Source organism: Suillus clintonianus (genome assembly GCF_016758775.1).
Source record: "Suillus clintonianus strain FC179 chromosome Unknown DEU56scaffold_34, whole genome shotgun sequence".
Taxonomy (NCBI): Eukaryota; Fungi; Basidiomycota; class Agaricomycetes; order Boletales; family Suillaceae; genus Suillus; species Suillus clintonianus.
The window spans coordinates 306,535-330,047 of record NW_024539258.1 but is presented as its reverse complement, the minus strand read 5'-3'; the positions used below and the strand labels follow the sequence as shown (position 1 = coordinate 330,047).

Genomic DNA, 23,513 nt, shown 5'->3' with positions numbered 1-23,513 from the left:
TAGGGGTAGAATCCAGGGTACATACAAATGGAGAAGCCGAGGGAAATGAAATCTGGACCGGGTCCGATGTTCTAGAAGTCCGGACCGGAAAATCAAGGGTTAGGCACGGAATATGACAAAATCCGACATCTGCAAATTTGCGTGAGTTGAGGGGTTGATTTCACGCAAATCCGACATCTGCAAATTTGCGTGAGTTGAGGGGTTGATTTCACGCAAATCCGACATTCACAAATTTGCGTGAGTTGAGGGGTTGATTTCACACAAATCCGACATTCACAAATTTGCGTGAGTTGAGGGGTTGATTTCACGCAAATCCGACATTCACAAATTTGCGCAATATGTGGAGTAGAATATTTGCATGCACAAGATTTATGTGATGGTCAATTCACGCAAATCCGAGATTTGCAAATTTGCGTGATATGGCTATTCTAGATATGCCATAACCAAGGAATAACCTTAATGGACTTGCAAAATTATGCTTAGAATTTGCACTCACCTCGGTGTACCCCAACTTGACGGCTTCCAGCTCGTTGTGGACCTTGTCCATCACCATGCCCGTCATCAATGGCATGGGCATGTGAACATTTGGGATCGGCGTCAACCAGAGTAATATCCGCGCCAATACTACGTCGAGCCATTCTTTGTCTTCCAAACTTTCGCTGCGGAGGATCCATCCGTCGTGGAGTGCAGTGTGGACTTGATCCTCGTAACTTTTCAGGGCCTCCAGGTAATTTGAGTTCCAAGTACCGAACGTGCCCTTGTACGTCCGAAAACACTGTGATGCTGAGTCGTCGATGTCAGTGAGGTAAGGGATGAAAATCTTTGGGTCGCCAGGTGTGCCATTCACGATCTCATCGCACAGGTCCGCCAATTTATTCAGCCACAGTGGACGCATGGTGGCGTCATCCTTCAGAGATCTAGTAATCAAGGTGTCAATCAGCTTGTACGACGGGAACGCATCCTTTGATGCCAGACGTCGAAACAGATCTACGCCAGTCGACATATATATGGAATACATCTAGTTCGAAGGTGAGCATCTTCGTCATCTCATTCTCATTCATCGAATGGATTGACTCACTCCCATAGTGACCGATATTGACTTCCCAAGCCAACGAACGGTAAATTTGCGACGGCAGCGGTAGTGGGAGCCCATGGGGTGCAGGTCCATTGCGAGGGTCATCACCAACCTCTGATTCTTGAGGACTCGCGTTATATTCGAAGCCTTCTTATGCGTGGGTCTGCTGTAGTAATCTTCCAGGACTTTCAGTGCAGCTTCTTCCCTGGCTCGCTTGTATTCATCACCGATGGTCCTGAACGTCGCAACAATGACTTCCTCCGCTGTTTCCTTATAAACGTGCAGGTTCTGATTGCGACTCAAGTGGTGAGCGAGCTCCGTGCCATCAGCAAGGAGGATGTCTGGTGCGTAACTTAATCAGCATCAATCCACACTAAGCTAACATCAGCCCATCCAGATATATTCTACCTGGGCGGATGCATTTCAACAGCAACGCATACGCCGGCCCATCGAGAGTCAATGATCGATGGGCGTGATGATCAAGTCTGATGAGGGGGGATATGAGAACGATGGTGAGTCACGATGATCATTTCCAACGACATACCATCAGCACCAGCGCGCATGTTGTTGGAACCCGCCCATCTGGAATATTTCTGGATGGGCAAACGACTTGCTCACCTTGGTCATACAGGATCACACCCCACTCCCCGACTATGTTGATATGGCCCTTGACTGTGGCCAGTTTTTTTCGAACCGCACTATGCTCTTCTGCATCATCCTTGGTGGGTTCTTTCAAGTTTTCGAGCTCTTTCAAACGCTTGCTGAGCGAGCTGTCTTCATCCAAGTATGAGATCTGCAGTTTTCTCAATGCTGCGACACGGTGTTGCCCTGATGCCAGCACTATCGGTTCGGTGTCACTGAATTCTACCTGCATCAACGTATTCCGCTGGTCCCACTCTCCATCGAACATCTGATCAGAAGACAACCGCAAGCGATCGATGATGATCGGGAGTGCATTCGGCTCTGAGAACGCTTGGATGCCATTGAATTCGAATGAGGTGACCATCTTGTTTATTTCACTCGTGTTTTCAGGGCGATCGTTGTATACGCCAAAGATCAGCTTGTTCTCAAGCTTCAAGTTATTGATTTTGCCGATCCCGATCTTGGCCGGTAAGAGGGCTGCATTAAGCTGTTCGATCTTAAGAGCATGGTCGTCTGTGAGTTCCGCTGGCTGGACTGGGCGTGTATCTAACTTGACTGAATTCGAAACCAAAACGGTCGCAGGCTTGGTGAGTAGTTAGACATATGTGCGTTAACCATTGGTTTATGACGCTCACAGCAATAGCATCACTGGCTTGTTTCTTCTTTTCCTTGCGTGGCGGCATCTGTGGGTCGTGGTGTGATACTGGTATGTTCTAACACTATCTGTTATTGATCCATCGATTACTTGCATCAAAGTGCCTCATGTATTACCTATTTTGATGGACTTCTGATTCTCGTAGCATAAAGTCTAATTGTATGTAATGGTTTGATCGGATCAAACTACAATGCTTCCGAGACCCAGGCCCATCTAGAATCACAACTGATGGGCTGCTTACTCGGTGCACCATCTAATAAATGAACATTACAATAATTAGCGTCGCCCATGTAGAAGATCGCTGGATGGGCTACTGACCTGACATTTCCTCATCGCTGGAACTGGAAGATGTCGTGTCTTCAGGAGATCCTTCTAGCGAAGAAACGGTAAGTGTCGCCCAACTAGAATCAGACTAGATGGGCTGCTTACTCGGTGCACCATCTAATACATTACAATAATTAGTGTCGCCCATCTAAACAAGAGCTGGATGGGCTACTGACCTGATGATTCTTCATCTTCAGAACCTGTCAATTCATCATCTTCAGGAGATCCTTCTGACTAATGAATAGATGGTCAGTATTGATGCCCATCCAGAATATATCTGGATGGGCTACACGGATATTTTCATGTGTATGGGCTATGCACATATTGAGTCTAGATGGGCTACACATATATTTTCATGTGTATGTGTGATACATACATGGTCTTCTCATGTTTCTCACACATGCCCATCAAGAATATATCTGGATGGGCTACACGTATATTTTCATGTGGGCTGTGCACAGATTGAGTCTGGATGGGCTACACGTATATTTTCATGTGTATGGGCTATGCACAGATTGAGTCTGGATGGGCTACACATATATTTTCATGTGTATGTGTGACACATACATGGTCTTCTCATGTTTCTCACACATGCCCATCAAGAATCGACCTGGATGGGCTACACGTCTGATTGTAAATCTATTTTCCTGGGTATTTTTGGTACATACGCGGTCTTTGTGTTACAAAGGCTGGAACTGGAAGATGTCGGGTCTTCAGGAGATCCTTCCAGCGAAGAAACGGTAAGTGGCGCCCAACTAGAATCAGACTAGATGGGCTGCTTACGCAGTGCACCATCTAATAATTTTTAGTCAGTTAGTTAGCGTCGCCCATGTAGAAGATCGCTGGATGGGCTACTGACCTGTTAGTTAGTTCCTCATCTTCAGGAGATCCTTCTAGCAAAGAAACGGTAAGTGTTGCCCAAATAGCTGGTTGGGCTGCTTACTCGGTGCCCCATCTGATAAATGAAGATTACAATAATTAGCGTCGCCCATGTAGAAAAGAGCTGGATGGGCTACTGACCTGATGATTCTTCATCTTCAGAACCTGTCGATTCTTCATCTTCAGAACCTGTCGATTCATCATCTTCAGGAGATCCTTCTGACGAATGAATAGATGGTCAGTATTGATGCCCATCCAGAATATATCTGGATGGGCTACACGTATATTTTCATGTGTATGGGCTATGCACAGATTGAGTCTGGATGGGCTACACATATATTTTCATGTGTATGTATGATACATACATACATGGTCTTCTCATGTTTCTCACACATGCCCATCAAGAATCGACATGAATGGGCTATACGTCTGATTGTAAATCTATTTTCCTGGGTATTTGTGGTACATACGCGGTCTTTGTGTGTGAAAATGTGCGTGTAAACAGCACCAAACATCCGAAAAAGGTCATCCTAACCTGATCCCAACCCCAACCCACTTACAAAAAGGCCTAATAAATGTGGTCCTCTCAGAGAGGGGCCTGCTCACCACTCAATGCCACTGGCATGCACAAGAGAATACATCTATAGCTCGCTCCCGCTCCACTCTGTTCGTCTCCCGGGTCAAAACTGCTCGACTTATGCCCCATACTTCACTTGGGGTGGCTTAGGGGGGGAGCAGGAGGTTTTCCACCCATAACTTTTTTTCCATTGCACCGACTGACCTCAACCTTTTGTCATCCTACTCTACAGATATATAGCTCACTCCCGCTTTACTCTGTTTGCCTCCGCCGTCAAAACTGATGGAGCTATGCCCCAAACCTCACTCTGGGTGGCTTAGAGGGGGGAGAGGGAGGTTTTCCACCCATATCTTTTTTTCCTCGCTCTTTCTGACCTCAAACTTTTGTCATAGCATTCTATAGGCTTATAGCTCGCTCCCGCTTCACTCCATTCGTCTCCGCCGTCAAAATTGATGGAGCTATGCCCCAAAACGTCGCTCAAGGTGGCTTAGGGGAGGAGGAGGAGGAGGAGGTGATTCACCCATAACTTTTTTTCTCTTACACCGGCTGATCTTAAACCTTTTCCATTCCATTCTATAGGCCTATAGCTCACTCCCGCTCCACTCCATTCGTCTCCCGGGCCAGAACTGGTTGACTTATGCCCAAACACCCATTCCTCGTCTCTCTTCGTGGCACCTATTCTCCTTCCAGGAATCAACTGCACCCACTCCCACCACAGACACTCTAAATCACACTTTTATAAATCCTCATTTGCATCATACTCGTTCTTGTTGACTTGTTATTAATTCCGACTCTGACAGTACAGAAGATTAGGCTATGCTTCCTCGACATCCTCTAAATCCCGCTCCCACCCAGTCTCAAATGCCCAACACCTCATATCCTCCGCACTCTTCCCCAGCGCAGTTCTCTGTCGCACACTCAGTAGACGGCATGCCAAAGACGTCCTTGGCATGTCAGCTAAATCCATCACTTCGCATTTGTACCTTCAGATCCGTGGTTCTCGGGTGAAGGACCAAATGTGCCTCGCCCCAATTGTCTCAAAGTTCTCGCTCGCCGTTTGCGCGTCGTCCTCGTCGACGTCCGCTTTGACTTTCACGTTGTTGACGGAGCTTGATGAAGACCAGGTAGTCTGTTGTCGGACGAGGTGGTAGAGTCGGATGGGCAGTAGTGAATGTTAGAAGACACTTAGTGAATGTTAGAAGACACTTAGTGAAAGTTTAAAGACACGGGCAGTCCATCCATCAATCGTCGCTCGCTCACTCATAACCTCTCGCTGAAGGCAACTTCGTCGCCATGCAATCGCACCTGTCATGGGAGGGTGCATACGTCGTGCCCGTCGCGCTCACAACGCCAGAGTTGTATGTCATAGAACCAAGATGCCGGGACTGCGCTACAATGTCGTGGTTTGAGCATCATGTCGAGCTGGAGTGGGTCGAGTGAGAAAGCGGTTGTGTACCAAAGGTACAAGACGTGTTTCTGAAGTTGATGCAAGCTTCTTTGCACCCTGGGAGAACGGAGCGGGCGTAACAGGTTTGGGAGATAGTGGCTTCGGCGAAGGGGGAGTAATATCCGCAGCAATGAAGCTTGTTTTGGATCCTGAGACGGCCGTCTGTGCCGAGATCGCGAGACCACTGAGCATTAATTTGCCTTCGAGATTGAAGGTGTGCTGCTTGTAGGCCATGTAGCCGGGTGAGATGAGGAGGGCAAAGCAGAGCCAGGGATCGAAAGTGTAGACTGCTGGAAGGAGCGGTTGTTGAGAAGGATGCCGGCCCAGCGGATTACGGAAGTCAGAGGCAAGGATGGCAGTGGCTGTTGATAGGACGAGTTCTGCTCGATTGCCTACGGACGATATCTGCGTGTTCGAATATGTCAAACCAGGTGAGAACACAGAATATGAGGCTTGCGAGGGCGCATATAGTTAACGGCAGGAGATAATGCTGAATGCAAAGATAGAAAAGATTTAAAGCACAACTTACCGGATGGTCCAAACATCTGCATGCGAGGCTCTGCGAAGCAGTACTACTATCGCATCAATACAAGTGTCCCTCGGTGCTACCGACTTCAAACCTTGCCAGCGGCAGCAGCGCTCTTTTCTGCTCCTTCAGCTTCTGAATCCACTGCAAAAAGCCGATCAGCAAGCTCAAGGTCCTCCTCATTCCAAGCAAAGAAACAACACTCACCAACCGCCTCTCCTCCTTCCTCCTCGCCATCTCAACAGTCGTCTCCTCCTCGGAGATCCCAGCCATACTAGTCAGTGGTGTGTCAACAGCAGTATTCGGAAGAGGCCGAGGAGACGATACTGGTGTTAATCGAGCGCTTAAAGCGGGTGAGAATGCTGGTGCGAGAGTAGAAGTTGCGAGATATCTGCGGGATTGTGGGAGAGCGTACGTGAAATATCGGAGGGATATGAGGTCGCCCATGGATCAGGCGAGCGACTTTAGGTCGAGACGATAATGCCATTGCGCCCTATTCGTCAGGAGCTGTATTAGGTAGATCACGTTGATCAGCAGGAACATTTATGGAGAAGGAAGTGATACATACTTAGAGAACCGTGCTATAGGCGCTCTACGGCTGACTGCTCGCGGGAATGGAACGCGCACGAGTGGACTACTTGCGAAGACCGAGAAATGCCATGAGTGTGTTCTTAGTCTGTTCTAGGCTTCTAGCTCGATGAACTTGATAGCGGATGCATAATGAAAACTGAACAGTCACGTGGTTCGATTTCGTAAGCGTATGGCGTCTCTGGTGTCGTTGAAGTGTCTTTGAACTTTGAAGTGTCAGTTCAGCACGTCGAACGTGAGGCCGAAGCAGACCTGCTGCCCTATGAGACCATCGTACGGGCTTTACACAAGGACCACGACGACTCTGTAGAAGCATCCCGTCCTCTCTTTCGTGCTCGTTTCTTTGATGAAACAGATCAGCCACGGGATAACTTTATCAGATCTACTACCAGCTTAACGTCGGATCTTAAGCTGGGCAAACCTTTCCATCCTTTTGAACAATTGATGGGCGTTCTCCCCGCCGCGAGTATGGATCACATTCCGCAAGCATATCAAGTATGTTCAACGACCTGCGTCATACTTTAGACTAATCACCCACAGGACCTAATGTACGATCCAAATTCACCGATATTGGACTTCTACCCCATCGAATTCGAGCAAGACCTAAATGGGAAGAAACAAGAGTGGGAAGCGATCGTCAAGATTCCCTTCATTGATGAGGAGCGGCTGTTACGAGCAATGAATTGTGAGTGTCAAGTTCCGCTTTTCAGTTTTCGCTCATCGCTTCCTGAAGAACGCCGCCGCAATGACTTCGGAACCAGTACCAAATTTTCCTTCAATCCTGGAGAGTCCACCGTCTATCCTTCATCGTTGCCAGACTTCTTCCCTCCCATATATCGTTGCACGTGCAAGATGGAATCCTTCGATCTACCAACTCTTGACGGACTCCATCTCGTGCCTGGACTGTGTGAAGGTGTATGCCTCGGCGCAGAGGCTCTCGCTGGATTCCCCTCCCTCGAATGGAACAAACATTTTCTTCCTGGGCGAACACGCTTATGGCGTGGCTGCCCAGGTGTCTTCGACTACCGACAGCGCTTTGTCTGTTGTCTTGGCAGTATGTCGCAATACCCTAACACAATTCATTTTTCTAAATGACCTCGTAGTTCTTCCCCTCAGATAAAACGGAGAATAACAGGTTCAAGTCTGTTGTCGAGAGTCGTGCTTCCCAGCACTATTCGCCATCGTTCAAAGCAGCTTCGGCAATCGGAATGTCACCCAGAGCGCTCTCCAAGATCACATCAAGCTTCATGGTCCTCACCTCCGATCATCAAAAGTACAACCTCGGACTAAGCATCAAATTCGAGGCCAAGAGCTTGAAGGTTATCGACTACTCGCGGAAAGCTGGTCGCTATTGGGGGTTCAGCGAGAAAGCAGTTGACCTCATTCGCGAATATAAGGTTGGTCCTATCCAAATCGCCTCTGAATTCCAACTCAGTCCTTTGCAGGATAAATACCCTGAAATATTCGCGATTCTGGACCAAGGGGGCGACGGTAAGTTGTTGGACTAGCCAGGAATTCATTGATCTCACCTCTGGAATATTAGATATGGCTCGCGCTACAGACATCTTTGACGCCCACGCTGATGCTAAGGTGAAGGAAGTAAAGTCTTGGCTCAAATCAAAAGGCGTCCGAGATCTTGAGCCAGTCTCCCTCTTCTCGGACAACTTAGCGAAGGTATATCAGAGCCACCGTTTATCCCAAGTGATGCTTACTCAAACTTGCTTCTAGAGTACTGTCAAAGAAATTGAAGAGGTTGCCGATGACATCAATAAGAACAGGTCAAAAGCGGGAATCAAGAAAGCCATAGTGAAGAACATCCCTCGCCATGCAGTTCTGAAACCATCGCACGCTATCTATCGGCTCCAGAACCAGCACTTTGCCTTGGGAGACAGGGTTACTATGGTCCAAGATTCAGGTGGAGTTCCATTGTCTGTGAAGGGCGTCGTCATTGGATTGAACACGAATTCGATGGAGATGCTCTCAGTATCGAGGCTCAACGGTGGAGTTCAATTCATGTCTAAACCTAAGCAACCCCCAATTCATCGCCTCTACCTCCCCTGGGTCGAATTATCCTAAGCCGTTACCTTCTCCCGCGCTACCTCTCCATGTCACAAAGAGCCCAATATCCTACTCTCCTGACATTTCCTCCCTCACGCTTTCTCAAAGTGCTTCGCAACAGCACTACTCTGCCCGCCCGGTCATTCTGATCGACCTGCGTCTTTCGACAATCTTGCCAGCGACCTTGTATACCGATTCGAGCAGCGGGGTGTCCCGTCTGACCTTGATGAGGCCATCAAGCTCCACCGGGATGTACTGCTCCTCCACCCACCCAGTCATTCTGGTCGATCCGGGTCTCTCAACAATCTTGCCAGCGGCCTTCGAAACAGATTCTACCAGTGGGGCATCCCATCTGACCTTTGATGAGGCCATCGAGCACAATCGGGCTGCACTACTCCTCCGCCTCCTCGTTCATTCTGACCGATCCAAGTCTCTCAATAATCTTGCTACCTGCCTTCAGGAGAGATTCGAGCAGAAGGGCGTCCCATATGACCTTGAAGAGGCGATTGAGCTCCATCGGATACACTGCTCCTCCGCCCACCCAGTCATTCTGGTCGATCCGCGCATATACACTCCCCCTCGCATTCTCACTTCTCTCACACCCATAGCTAAGGCCACGCCCAAATCCACTCCCCCAATACGCAATTCACACATCCACGCCCTCCCCTACATCTTCCGAATTCTCAGCGTTCGGGAGACACGGGAGACAGCCCAGTATAACCTTGACACCTACTCCTGATGTGGAGGGTGTCAGGGAAGGATCGGGGAGGGAGAAGAGGCAGAGGAGGATGGGGAGTGTTCTTAGTGTTGGAAGTGTTGGGAGCGTTAGTTCTCCGATGGGGGGCGGGGGCGGCCCTGTCTCTGGGATTGGTTCTGGGATTGGAGGCGTCATTGGTCTTGGAGGCGGTGTTGGAGGGGAAGAAGACGCTGAACGAGAGATGAACTTGGCTTTGGATCCTGATCTGGATATGGACGTCGGGAGCGGTGGAGAGAAGAAGCAGTATCAGAGGGCGAGGAGCGATTCGGCGCCTATGTGGGTTACGGGCCAGAACGCTGGTGCTAGAACAAGCTTTCAGAACGAGAAGCAGAAGCGCCTTCTCGAACTCGCAGGCTCTCAGCGCGCGAGGTAATGTCTGACTGCTGCTGCGTATTTCTCAACCGACTGACCCTTGGTACAGCAAATTGATGAATCAAAAGCGATGAAGGACCTCAACTCATGAATCCAGCAACTCACGAAACTCATTCTAACGTCTCAAACGGTAGATGAAAACAAAGGAGACGAATCACGTCCCGCCAGCTCATCTAAAGTTGATTTCGATACGTCACCGTACCAGGTTCGTAAGCTCGGCACTGTGGGGTCGTTTTATCTAGTTGAACATTGTCGATTCATGACAGCTTCAACAAGAGCTTCTTGCGACTCGCCTTCAACTCGAGTCACAGTCGACTCAAATACTTTCCCTGGAAACTGCTCTCCTGTCTCGCCCAGAACTTCCACCAGGCGCTTCAGAAACCGAGAAAGACAAGCTCATTGCTGAGCAAGCGAAGACGATCCGTGAGCTTGAAATTGTAGTGCGTGGGTATGAGGATAATTTAGGGGAGCCTTTGAGAGCCGTCAGAGAGGATGTCAAGAAGGAATGGATGGGCAAACTTGAGGAAGAAGTGAAGAAGCGAGAAGAGAAGGAGGCTTGGGCGGCTGAACTTGTCAGGCAGCTGGACAAGGAAAAGAAGGTCGGCTTGTGGATGTTGGTTTGCTTTCTAAACGCAGTTGGGGAAGCTCGCGCACATGCGAATGCCAGTACTAGTGGGAGTGTAGAAAGAGCTGCCCTGACATTGGCTGAGAAGTACGTCCCGATTTCTGCGTACCTGTATTGATGCCAACGGAATCGAATCTCAGGCACGCCGACCTCCCTACACGCAATTGCAGCCGCTGAGAGTAGACGTCTCGAGCTGACAGGTCACCTTGCTGCTGTTGAAGGGGATCTAGGAGAACGTGAGTTCTTTCATTTCGTCCTTTTTGTGTCCTCTTCCTCGGTGCCGTCGTTCCGCATTATATCCACCTAAATTCTCAATCAGAGAGAACTGACCATCCCTCGTTTCCTAGTAAAACCCAAATGAGCGTATAGTCAATCGCGAACCATACCACCCCACTCTTCCCTCGTCCACACCCGCTGCTTCTGTCGTAGATGGCCTCAAAGAAGGCGTAAGATTACTCGCAGCGGGCCTGAGACACCTAAGCGACCTCTCTTCTCCCATCCCTTCACCAGCTCCTCCAATACACACAGAAGAAATAACGGGTGTCCCGAGGCGTCATACACAGCGCGTTAGCGACTCGTCCACATCAGCGTCTGCACGTTCAGGGGTGAGGAGACTCTCGAGGAGTTCTGTGTCATCTATCTGGGACGAGGTGGCTAACAGAGGTAGACGAAACACACCGACAGCAACTTCTTTCTCGCAGTCACACGCAGGTATGCTCTTGCTCATTATTGGTTCTGCCTTTCAATTCACATATGCCCTGCTACTTGGCGATACAGCTGCGCGGTCACAACCATAACTACGGTGCACCACGGATACGTCGTCGAATAACTGTGGTATGGGCGCCTGCAGCTCCGAATGTCCTGACCATCTGCGGGTTAGATGAGGATGATACGCAGAGTGCTCCTCGCATCTTCCAACATTCTGACATGCGACGGTGCCCTTCGAGTACCAGATGCACTCATCACTTCCCTAACCACGGCATATCGGCTCATCGCCATACGAACAGGCTGTGTGGGACAACTTCTCTCCTGCAGAATCAGCCTACGATGTGAGTCTTCCTGACACGACACATCTACGATCACAAACAGCGGCATCAACCACTTCAGCATCGGGGACAGCAATTGGTGCCCTGGGGGATGTCATGGTAGTTGGAGACGTGTAGACTACGTTGAGAGCGTGTCCGCATCACAACGTATAATGTATTGCATCACTGGTACTGACAAGTTGGGTCGCACTTGTACAATAATAACATCACCCCACTAGGGTCAGAACGACAGCCTGACGACGAGACTATCGAGAACCACGATGCGTAAGAGGCCAATTCAGGTAGAAGGAAAGAAAATGCCACTGAAGACCTTGTGCGTGTAGGTCACTTCATAGTCAATAGGACCATTCGATCGAAATACAACATGTACAATCGTTAGTCTCGGAAGAAATCTTTCCAGTACGACAAATGTTCATGTCCTTCTCCGTCCGATCCCGCCATGGCGATTTGACTTGTAGCTTACTCGTCCGTGATGGATTCGGGTTGAGAAGTTGTTGAGAGGAGAGAAAGATAGACGAGGATATGGCGCCTCTGGATTCTGGAGGAGACTTAAGGCAGTGGTCCGTGGATGAGACGGCAGAGAACTCTGTGGTGGGATTGAAAATGACATAGATCTTAGAAGCATGCTGAGATACCCGACCGTCGCCCGTCGAACTGGATCACGTCAAAAACTGATGTCCGCCTGATTCACGCACACACTAAGGATTTTGCCTGACTGCGCATGTCACGCGTCTCACATGACTCCGCCCATGGCCATAGTCTGCAAGGAGAGTAGTTATTACTGGGAGGTGCACGAGAGACTTTCAAAACACATAATAGCCTTACCCCAGATTATCTATGAAGATGTTGATGACGAGGAAATGAGAGCAATAGTTAGACCAGTATCACTCGGCATGGCGCTCGAGCTCGGCCATTCTTGCTCGCATTCGGTTCAGTTCAGCCTCATACTCCCTCTCCGCTTCGTCTGCTCTCCTTTCTGCCTCGTTTGCTTTCCTCTCCGCTTCCTCTCGTTGCCTCCTCTCTTCGTCAACCTCTGGTTGACGTTGAGCCCGTCCTTCCATCCTCAACTGTAAAAACAAATAAGTAAACACCCCAACCAATGCCAAAAAAGAACACTCACCCGGTGCACCTCCTCCTCCTTCACCCTCCTCCTCTCCTCTGCCGCATTCTCAAAACGCGCCCACTCGGCGCGATACAGCTCACACACCACCCCAACACTCTCCGCCTTCCTAACCTCTTGCCCGCAAAAGCAAGAGCGCCCCTCGCTCAGCAATGTCTCCCGGCACCCAGGAAAAAGGCTCTTGAGCGCCTCCCAAACAGTGTAGGCGAACCAATAGCATTGGTATTGCCACAGATGATAAGTTGGAGAATGCTTTCGGAGCACGCACAACAGCACAGATACTTGCATCGCCGAAGGACGAGCAGAAGCGGAAAAGTCGAGGTTACAAAGGTGCTTGTGCTGGCCATATCTGTTAGTGATGTATGATTCGATGGCAGAGCCGTTGTTGGGGGTGGTGAAGATGGAATCGTGGGCGGGGGTTGCAGATACTGAGGGGGAGACTACGGTTGATTGGCCAATGCCAACCGATCTCGACGAGCCATTGCCATTATGATTTTCTGTGGAATCCGGGCGCGATGTCCTGTCCAACACCAGGATAGCGACAGCGTGGTGTTGCGTTGGATGACGGAAATGGAGGAGCAAGAATTCATGTTGGACCCTGGTGGTGCTCTTGCAAAAAACCATCCGTTCGAGCTCGCACTGCGAAGAAAGCTCGTTGTTCAAGAGCAGCGTGTGCCAATCTCCTACGTCATTGTAGCTATCGCCCAAGGTGAACACTCCAGGGGCGTCGGTTGGGGATGTCATGAATGGGTGCAGGATCGCTGCGAGGAAACCGCGAATGCTGAAACGCTTGACGCTTTTACTTTTGAAGGCCATTTCATTGCCTTGTGTGTCGACAAAGGTTGGGACACGAGGCAGAGAGGGTGAAAGGGGAGTGGCTCATGTATTTGGGAGAAGCAGCGTGGTCACCCTAGTACTGTCAATGTCATTCAACATCCAACTTCTTGCTCCTTATGGCCATGCCTCGGGTCTGGACATCTAACCGGTACTTACAGCCCCATAGCAACAGATCTAATCGGGCAGTTGATTATGTACCAGGCTGCAGGCAAGTTCTGCGCCACGACCATCAGAACCCACAGCCCTTCTGCCGTTGGACATGGCGACAAACGCACCTTCCAATGGCAATAGTGTACGACAATCCCAAGAAACGGTTTGACCCGGGTGTTTCTCCCCAACAGAAGGCTGCTGTTGCGGGGAGGCAGCATGACCGACTGAAGCGTATCACCCGGCAGTATGGAAGTGCACAAGGCGAGAAAGGTGCGCTTCATCTATGCCACGCTGCACAAACCTAAAGTCTATATCAGAGTTATCCATTGATGCTAACGTTAGTTTTGACTACAATGACCATCGTAAGGACACTCTTCTAGGTGCCGCTACCTTAGAGCAGCAAAAACTACTGGAGGATGCAACCCAGGAACGTTTAGAGCTACCCGTTTTGAAAGATGGAAAGGGTACAGGATTGATCCGTCTCAACGTCAACTCCTTCCCGTTTTTAAAACCTGAATTAGTCGACGGCAAAGACATACTGCCTCAAACAGGTGCGTTCATGATTCATTCAAAAGCCAAGACTTATCATTCTCACTTGACGTTGCAATTGTTCGCTTGACTATACATCAGGCCAAGGAACTTGATGCTACAAAATCACTTTTCGGCGACTTGAACCTCCTGGTCAATCGACGGCAACATATGCAAAGGGCACCTACACCACAGAGCTGAATTCGTATCAGCTTTGAAGCATATGGAGTTTCTCCACTGAGCTTGGTCCTGCGGGCCTTATTGGTATAACTTTCGGTGAGCGATCCTACCCCTTACGTCCTGTTGAAGATGCGAATAGAGATACCGGATGAACCTCTGAGGAGGACATGCCGAATATTATTGTTCCTATTGAGACTTCCCTCTTCCGTTGTTTTTCGAATAACGCTGACTGACCTTTCTTTTTCAGCATCTTCTAGATACCAAAACATTGAAGCAAGACTCAATTCCGCTATCCTTGACCCCTTGGATCGTTAAGGTCGCGTGATGTTGGTTGAAGGCGGCTTTCATGGAGCGGACTCGTCGACAAAACCCTTTGTAATTCTCATTGTCCTTCTTCTCCTTGCTGCTTGGCAAGCGTTCTTCTACCTCAACTCCCTTTTCTGCCCCAAAACGCTCCAGCTGGCGCGTCTGCATCCTCTGGCGGTATCCTTGATTCACAACATCACTTTGTCACGAGACCAACGCAGGTCTTGTTGGCAACGACGGTCTCTATTCAGAATCCAAGATATCTCTGGAAACCCTGCGCTGGAACTCACGTGTTTGGCTGGTTGGACGTTTCGGCAGATGGTGCGTCGTGTTTACTTTTCCTTCCGTGGGATATAGCCAACCCTAATGGAATCCTGGCAGCTCGCCTTCCACACACTCTCGGGATGTCGCATGCGTGCTGGGGATTTGATAGGAATGGGAGCATTATCTGGAGAGGTCCGTTCTTTATCTCTGCTTTCTTTTCCTTGTACTGATGCCCAATGCACCGTCACTCGTTCCCTTGCAGGACCCAACCTCCCTCTGTTCCCTCATTGAACAGCGCAAGCACTTCCCTAACCGAATGTTCTTACAAGACAGAGATAAGGTTGCGCTCACGGCTTGGTGCGGGTTGCCCCAAAGAGGAGCATGAGCTATGTCTGCGCTAGCCAAGCATACGTATGGTGAATTGCAATTGCCATTGTGAAACCTGACGCGTTGACGAGCTACATGCATAAATGTCTTGCCGTCTCCAGATTGCCCGAAGCTCCAGGTCTTCGTTCAATCGACGTGCGTCCTCTTTCCTTCACATCACATTATCTCATTTAGTTTCCTTGCAGCATCGTAATGTAACACCCGGCTCCCCTTTTCCATTAATTTTCCCTGGTATGGCGCCTTACAAACCCGCCTGCACTGTCGACCCAAGGGTGCGCTTCTGCTCCTCATATCCTCGCGACTTCTACTCTCGACCAGCATTCTCACCCACTTCAAGCACTCGATCAACACCAGTATCGTCTCCTCGGCCACTTCCAAATTCTGCTGATAATACACTGCCGACTAGTAAGGCTGGGATGTCTAAGGAGGAGAAGGCCGCTGAGATGGCGAGGAGGAAGGAGGAGAGGCAGTTGGTGAGTGTTGTTTTTTTGTTCCTTCGTTTGGAATGAGGAGGACCTTGGGCTGATGCTGGTTGGCTTTTTTGCAGCGGATTGAGAAGCTGAGGGAACAGAAAAAGAACACTGCTGCTGCTGGAAAGGCTTGAGTACAGTGTTGTCGAGGGACAAATTGGACAAGGTGCTTTTCCTGGACAATTTGCATTTCCAATCCTTCCTCATCTCTTTCATGACAGCAAGCTCCAGCAGCTTCTCCGTTGAATTATACGTTCAAGTAACGACTTTGAACCACATCCGAAAATAGCCAGCCAGCTGCGTTCGTTGAAAAAACGGAACATGCACTAATGGTCAGCTCAGTCATCCGTAGCGCCCTTTCATTCTTTACTAAACGTTGGTCCGCAGTGCCTTCATCTTCACATGAAATGTACCATCGCGAAACCAGGCTAATTCATGTCCAGTTGGATGTGAACAGAAATGACAGGGAACGGTGTGGACGAGTCGTGCTTGGCGAAAGAATTGGTGGGAAAGCCTGAGCATGAGGAGCGCGTACATCGGCTGACATGATGCAAATAACTGCAGTATGACTCACTAGCAATTGAGACGCTCTTAGGATCTCCAGCTGGCCATGCAATGATGAAGATGTGGAGGATGGTTGGAAATTGAGCGGGGAGACAAGGGAACCACAATGTGTATAGGTCGCTCAGACGAGTACTGGAAGTCACCAAATCTCACGGAGATAATTTTTTGGGGTGCTTTCGGATCTCACGTAGTTCCGCCTGCAAAGGCCGGATCCGACTGATTCCGACAGCCCTTCTCCCACTCAAATTCAAAATCCAGATTCATGATCAAATTGGCCAAGATACCGTACCGTACGTAGGTGATTGTAAATGCAAAGAAAACAAGTGTGACAAATAAACAAATGAAAGCTCATCAACGAGCAAGATGATAGGTTTTGCAAAATATACCGAAAAGCAAAAAAAAAAGCGGAGTTCTCTGAGCAACTGCATCATAAACACGAGAGAAATGAGCCTGAAGCAGAAGGAAGATCTTGAAGTGAGGAGCTTCGAAGTCTGCACGATCGAGCTTGATGGGAACGCGGTTGTAGATGCGGCGGAGATCGTGACGCCTGATAGGAATCAACTCGAACTCTACAGAAGAGGCAACAACTTCCAGAAGACCTTTGAGTTTCGTCCGCTCCTTCAGCGACAGGGTGTATACCTCCGCAGTGATGTAGGAGATATTATAGTACGCTGCTATCATCCCGAGGTTCAGTGTGATCGACGGATCTGGCAGGCCGTTGGAAGGTGGATGGGAAGCTCGCGGATTTTGTAGTGCTGCGAAGCACATGGCCAACCTCCGCGTAATTGGTCACATTGGTATAAGGTCCACAAGGCTTTGGCCGTGCAAGAGTGCTTGCCAAGGTCCTTCAAGTAACCCTCCATAAGCTCTGGGTGCATGCGGTCCTATTGTATGGCGTGAAGCCCTACGCGAAGAAACGGTCGCCGCGAGAAATAGTGTAGCCTGGCAGAAATGAAATGTAAGTCTACACGAGAAGCATCTGAAAGAAAAGGTAATACCTGGTCCGAGTCCTGAGTACTTCCGACGTAACTGACGGGACGCGTTTCTTGGCACTGGAGCCACATTTCCCCATCGTTTTCGTCCTTTACATTACCCAGGCTATCAGAGAAGTCGAGTAAAGGGACAGCCGCAGAAGGAAGCTCGTCGTCGCCTGTGCCGAGCGGCGTAAGACTAGAGCTGCGGGCAGTGGGAGGACTCGAAGATCTCCCAGTGGTATGTGGACTCAAACTTCTCTCTGTTGGACGTAAGCTGGAGGTCTTGGCCATGGGCATAGGACTCGAGCTCCGAGCTGACGCGTTTGACTTGACGCGGGGAGGTGGTTTCTTCACAGGCGTTGCAGTGACGAGGGTGATTGCTGGTGCTACGCGAAGAGAGAGCTTGAGGAAATAGAGCAGGATCTGGATCTGGACTCTACAAAGGCGTTATGGTGCGCCCAGAAGCAAAGTAGTAGGCACTTACTCACGCTGCTCCATGCGCTCGAGCCAGCTGGATATCCATTTGTTTTCTAACATTACAGGGTCTTCTCGGCTGAGGTGTTCGCTACGCTCCGCGCTAGCATCGGTTTTCTCATACCCCAGCGCATACCACATCATACTCTCCTCTACTTCGCCTGCACCGCCGCCGTCGGCAATAATCCGAGGGAGCTCATTGCGGTACTTGTTCGCGACTGTGCGAAGGGAGAGGAGAAGAGGTTCTATCAAGGCGTGAAGAGGATGTGGTTGGTCTTCTGCGACATCTGGAAGTGCTCGGATGCGAAGAAGAGAGGGAATAAAGACAGAGAGGGGCGTGATTGACTATACTGCTGTTAGTGAATATATATAACGGTTAGAGCAGGGCGTACGTGAGGAAGCCATAGGAAGTGAAGGTAAGTGTGCTGGACGAAGAGGCCTGGGTCCGCTAGATCGTGGTCTTGTAATGGGTAGCCTCCGCTCAGACTCTTTTCCTGGGCTGCGGTCCGCTTGTGAGTGGAGTACGGGTATGCACAGGGGGGAAAGGGAAGGACATACTGAAAGAACTTATAGGCTCTAGGATCTCATCCCCTCTAACCCCGTGAAGCTCAATGAAATTCGGGATATCACAAGCTGATTCTGGAGAGTCGTATTTGAGCCTTGTTTGATGAATATGGACTTGAGAAGGCGGCGAGCTACCAGCAGAGTTAGTAAGAACGGCAGATATACTGATGCTTGTGGATATGGATATACGAACCTCGTGACATTCGCCTGCGCTTGCCAGCCTGGAATTCATCGGGGTAGATATTGAATTCGACATCCATCCGCTGTCGCATATTTTACTCAGAGAAGGGGCAGACTTGAATCCACATAGACGTACAGGAAGTAGCCAATCGCGGGAATCAGCATAAACGCTGCGGTAGTGCTCTTCGACGCCTTCCTTGGGGCGAGTACCAATGCGCTCTGCGATCACCTGCCAGTTTCCCCCTTTATCACTGTACCATAATGTCGTCTCTGATATCCGTCGCGTCGTTGTCTACCTCCAGCTCCAAAAACGCACATCAACAGATGAGATCCTCGAAAATCTGACTGCCACTGGCAGACAAAAGTAAGCTTCATATTCATTCATGATAGCAGGCTCACCCCTATCACACGAATCACGCGACCTATGGTTGAGCGACACGTCATGTATGCGCATATATCCATACATTTGCACTCAAATAATGACTACAAACCACCAGCTAGGTATGGGCTGCCTAGGCCTGTCGCATTCTTGTTGTTTTGCCTATTCTGACCCTTGCTCCTAGATTTCAGCATTGTCACTTGCTGTATTTTCACCCACTCGGGTCCATGCTGTATATCGCTCTCGCATTCGCAATGTCTCTAGCATCATTATTTTTGCGAGTCCGATGCGGTCCGAAAGCACGATCCAGATCAGTTCTGTCACACCTATGTACTTTTGCTACTTTCACCACTGTATTGTACGATCGTGAAATTCAATTTTGTTTATTGCATCGCAGCGTATAACCGTGACTGTCTAGTATGAGTCATGTAAGCTACGAACAGCCTGGCAAGGCTGGATCAACATTGCAAGGCATACCAAGGCTTTTTAAACAACACGATTCTGATGGCTTTTGACCAGCCTGGTGCCCATCTGGTATGAGGGAGAGGTTGTCTGCAACGTGTGTTCAGTCTTAGCGAAGTTCGTCAGGCTGGAGGGATCTGGCCATCGGGCACAGCCTCATGGAGTTAGAACATGTGCCGTGACACTGACAGATTCTTCTTGTCAGTCATGACCACATTCACCTAGCTCGAACTTCAGAAAGGAACACATCTTGCTCTCCTCCCTTCCTTCCAGCATACAGTCTTCCTACGATCACCAGGAGGACCACAGCTGGGTCATTTTACATACCTTGCGTCACTGAATTACGAACATCACTGAACAGCAGTCTCATTCGAATTCGAATTCGAATATCTCTGAAGAGTTTATACATAGGGAAGGTTCGCAAAAGCGACAAACTAATTAGTAAATTCCAGCAGAAACACTAAAAAGTGTTTATATCACAAGAAGAAGCCTCCGCCTCATCCGCAGGCCCGTCTGCGAATTTTGATCCGGGCTCACGTTTCCTCTTTTGGCACGCCGAGCTCCGCCCGCGCGGAGCGCAGGGCCAGGGGCTTTGCTGTTGATATACTAACATACCAGCACCCGGTTCCTGGAGGGGGTACAGGTACAGGTTGGTGTCTGCGCACTGCAGGTTTGCCCCTGCTGATCCCTAAGCACTGTGATGGGATTTCCGAGTATACTACGAGTCCGCTATATCTGTATAGCTGTGCCTGTATCTAGCTAGCACTGAGCAGTGCACAGCGCGAGTATAATATCCATTGATTTACTATTAATACCTGGCTAGCTGAATATTATTGCGGCCGCATATATATATATTATATCAATAGAGGTATACAAATATTAAACCTCGCGAGGTCGCCTTATCGAGGATAGGCCTGGTTTCAGCTGGTGTTGACGAGAGGGCGAAACCTTGACTGCTACATGGAGGGAATGCGATAAAACCGCCATGTCGACGCCGGTGTCCAACGAAAGCGCTGACGTGGCTGAGACCTAACCCTAACGTCAGGTTCTGCTCTCGTTTCAGATGGCTGAAAATTTTGATAACACGCAGTGGGGGGAGATATTCGTTGCAAATGTCTACAACACCAACATATGCGAAAGTATTCCTTTCAACCGTTTGTATAGCCCGACATCCACAGATCACTTTTGCATCACGAGTGCATCCATGATCCGAGCTCGAACAAGTTCCATCACCGAAGGTATATACTTCTCCCCCTTTATTGTCGTCTTCGGGTATGACGCTCATTGGGTGATACATCTCGATGGGCCTGTGCCGGGTGTATAATCTTTGAAACGGCCCCTGCTAAATACTGTCCTGTGATTCGAGTCCGGCAAGAACGAAACACGATGGGAGTGCTGTGGTCACAGGGGAAGAGGACGTTAACCACAGTATACGAAGAACATCACAAGACATCACGCACCCAAATGATATGCAGTCATCAGCAGCATCATCTCCAAACCACATACCATCCGTGCGCCAATATCTCCTCAAACTATATTCTGGAGCCCCGGCAGCGGTCTCTGCCTCCATTTACCATCGAACAGTCTGAGGAGATAAAACACCGGCCACCAGACGCGCTCCGTCAGAGTACTATCCTCATTGACAAAACGGCCATCCGAATGCCATGCCACCACAATCCACGAAGTCGCGCACGTGAGAGCCAAAGCCACCGCGACATAATGAACGAGCGTCTCCTGTCCTTTCGTCCCGCTGATCTCATTCACATTCATCCCAAACACCGCCTAGCCCGCACAAGCCCATCAGCATCCAGAACCACCCGTATACCTAACATGTTACATACCGCAGTAAAGGAAGCAGGAAGGAATATCATCGTGAGGTAAGAGATCTAAACGGAAATTTCTTGAGAACTGCAATGACGAACGCAATAATGACACGCGCACCTGCTTCATCGCACCCGAGTCCCGCACAGTAGCCTCCGTCAGCTCCCTCATATGCTTGCTGTCCTCAATATTCACAGTCGCAAACGACAGATCCATCACGTTCTTCAGCCTGCTGCTCTGCATCGACCGCCCGTTCTCCAACCTCCCGATCTCCGAAAGCAGATTCGCACACTCCCTGTTCATGAGCTCCACCGAGTCCTTACGCTCGGCAGGGCTGTAATCGTCGGACTCCATAGCGGGATTCGGCGTCTTCTGCAAAAAGTCGACAGACTTGTGGTAGTCTTGGAGAAGCGATTGGTATTGGAGGAGGTGGGTTTGAATGATGTAGAGTTTACGAGTGAGAGTGATTTTATTCGTTGAGAGAACCTCGGATTCCTACATGACATCAATACACAGCCGATTTGGAGAACAAACGCAGTCTCTGCGACGCACCAGCGAAAGAATATGATTGTACAGCGATTCAAACGCCTGGTCCCATGAGTAGAGCGCATACCACAAGATAGCCAGGAACAAAAACGTCGGGTCCTTGGATTTATCGAAGATTTTTTGCCAATATACGCTCTGGCCCGCACGGTAGACGAGGGAGTGGAGCCGCTTTGGGGACGGACGGCGCCAACTAGAGTTTGGATGATGTGATATGATCGTGCTCGAGTCCTCTGCGCGCGCCATGTGCATCGCGAGGAGATCGTGGAGGAGAATGTTGCCACCTGCGCAGCGTAGTTATTGATATAGGCCAAGATGAGAATTTCGATCAGGACCTGACTTACAGCTGAGAGAGAGCGCTGCTTGGGTGTCGATGATTTGCTGTTCGTCTGGAGGCAAATACTTTAGCTGGGAGTGATTGCAGATGGAGCGGGCAACGACCTACCAGTGGAAACGTGCTGTGAATGACCAGATCTGACCGAACCTGAACCTAGTGTTTCGCTGGGTGTTGATGGCCGAGTGACTGGGTTTTGCGTCATCCGGATGAATGGGAGTGTGATGGTAATATCTGCATTAAAAGCAAAGAACTCAGTACTCAATGGTCCATCAAACCCCAGAGCCAGCCAAACACGCACGATCACCCTTTCCCGGCCGAACCTCTTCTTGGTAATGCGAGGGTATCCAATTCAGGGATGAAGAAAAGAAAAACGGCTCGATATTATACCTACAATTTTTGTTAGTCACACAAGCAACGAGTTACGAAACCACTCACTTCGTTCCAAGCATCTGCAGCACAGACATGGAAAGATTATCCACGAACAACGCACGCACGCGGATATTCGCAGGTCGCTAAAGATTCACAAAAAAAAAGCGTCCAATGATCATCGCACACAGTAGTAGTAGCACCGCAAGAAGAGAACAACTCACAGGCGTCTGCAACAGCTCCCAAAACTCACCCATCCGGTCATGCGTAATCCTACTCGTCTGGTCTATTCCCTCCTCAACCAGAATCTTAAAATCCCCGTCTTTAAGGACATCCAGCCAATGCACAGAGCACGTATCGACCTCGGAGCAGTTGCTCAGCATCTTGCTCCGCTTCACCTGGTCTGGCTGCCAGTTCCCAAAGAGTGCCGCAGGGTATCCGCGCCATGGCTCGGACTGGCCCGCTGCACCAGCCTCAGGTGCGGCTGGTGGTTGGTCACGACTGAGGGTAACGTCAGAATCGGTATCAAAGTCCATCCATGGCCAGGGGCCCGATGGTGCTGCGCGGCGGTATCTACAAATTGTTGAAGTAGCTGTGTCAGTAGGTAGGGAGATCACTCACATAGGTGTAGGAATGGCAGGAGGCATAGTCCTGTCGCTCGTGTTGCCATTACGCGGAGCACTGCAACTCTGACGACCTGGAGGAAACGGAAACGTCACGGTAGAAGCTCTGTTGCTCACTGGCATCTTCACCAGGTATCGAATGCAAAGTCTAGCTGGCTGCAGGAATAAGGGAATCGTGAATTCATCCTTGGCTGTAGCACACCAGATATACTAATGCGCATAGCGACGCCGCCGGGGATCAACTTGAACCCCCAGCGCCCCCGCAGTCACCTGCAGTCAACGAAACAAGGAACCTTTACCCTGCAGAGTCATGCGGCACAGCATTGGCATGGAGTTTGAACCTGTACCGTGACAGATTCTTGTTCAGCTTTACGTTCGCATTTGCGATGCTATACTGCAGGTGTCCCCGAAGT

The 23,513-nt window shown here is 49.7% G+C and overlaps 7 protein-coding genes across 7 annotated transcripts; 2 read left to right on the top strand and 5 right to left on the bottom strand.

The window, feature by feature from the left end:
- Positions 1–99: 99 nt before the first annotated feature.
- Positions 100–2,400, bottom strand: DEU56DRAFT_912648 (uncharacterized protein; the record flags this gene model as incomplete). Its single annotated transcript, XM_041357429.1, has 5 exons — positions 100–177; positions 497–1,018; positions 1,079–1,416; positions 1,694–2,300; positions 2,353–2,400. The coding sequence occupies 5 exons, from the start codon at positions 2,398–2,400 to the stop codon at positions 100–102; spliced, it is 1,593 nt and encodes a 530-aa protein (XP_041208646.1).
- Positions 2,401–5,137: 2,737 nt separating this feature from the next.
- Positions 5,138–6,572, bottom strand: DEU56DRAFT_945851 (uncharacterized protein; the record flags this gene model as incomplete). Its single annotated transcript, XM_041359026.1, has 6 exons — positions 5,138–5,261; positions 5,458–5,537; positions 5,609–6,004; positions 6,129–6,144; positions 6,220–6,269; positions 6,333–6,572. The coding sequence occupies 6 exons, from the start codon at positions 6,570–6,572 to the stop codon at positions 5,138–5,140; spliced, it is 906 nt and encodes a 301-aa protein (XP_041208645.1).
- A 1,102-nt stretch (positions 6,573–7,674) lies between these two features.
- On the top strand, positions 7,675–8,113 carry DEU56DRAFT_945849 (uncharacterized protein; the record flags this gene model as incomplete). Its single annotated transcript, XM_041359025.1, has 2 exons — positions 7,675–7,767; positions 7,817–8,113. Coding segments are annotated over 2 exons (390 nt in total), but the record flags the coding sequence as incomplete, so codon positions are not given.
- A 4,342-nt stretch (positions 8,114–12,455) lies between these two features.
- On the bottom strand, positions 12,456–13,507 carry DEU56DRAFT_912644 (uncharacterized protein; the record flags this gene model as incomplete). The annotated part of the gene is made up of 2 exons (XM_041357428.1): positions 12,456–12,638; positions 12,692–13,507. 2 exons carry the CDS (start codon positions 13,505–13,507, stop codon positions 12,456–12,458), a joined length of 999 nt encoding a protein of 332 aa, XP_041208643.1.
- Positions 13,508–13,791: 284 nt separating this feature from the next.
- Positions 13,792–15,947, top strand: DEU56DRAFT_945845 (uncharacterized protein; the record flags this gene model as incomplete). The annotated part of the gene is made up of 7 exons (XM_041359024.1): positions 13,792–13,948; positions 13,996–14,229; positions 14,802–15,013; positions 15,074–15,148; positions 15,219–15,296; positions 15,529–15,816; positions 15,891–15,947. The coding sequence occupies exons 1-7, from the start codon at positions 13,810–13,812 to the stop codon at positions 15,945–15,947; spliced, it is 1,083 nt and encodes a 360-aa protein (XP_041208642.1). The 5' UTR covers positions 13,792–13,809.
- A 1,797-nt stretch (positions 15,948–17,744) lies between these two features.
- Positions 17,745–18,328, bottom strand: DEU56DRAFT_719094 (uncharacterized protein; the record flags this gene model as incomplete). Its single annotated transcript, XM_041347655.1, has 3 exons — positions 17,745–17,787; positions 17,836–18,170; positions 18,218–18,328. Coding segments are annotated over 3 exons (489 nt in total), but the record flags the coding sequence as incomplete, so codon positions are not given.
- A 2,609-nt stretch (positions 18,329–20,937) lies between these two features.
- DEU56DRAFT_945835 (uncharacterized protein) lies at positions 20,938–23,223 on the bottom strand (the record flags this gene model as incomplete). Its single annotated transcript, XM_041359023.1, has 11 exons — positions 20,938–21,192; positions 21,252–21,296; positions 21,352–21,726; positions 21,784–22,058; positions 22,119–22,215; positions 22,254–22,342; positions 22,410–22,498; positions 22,547–22,560; positions 22,606–22,623; positions 22,702–23,050; positions 23,099–23,223. 11 exons carry the CDS (start codon positions 23,221–23,223, stop codon positions 20,938–20,940), a joined length of 1,731 nt encoding a protein of 576 aa, XP_041208640.1.
- Positions 23,224–23,513: the final 290 nt, after the last annotated feature.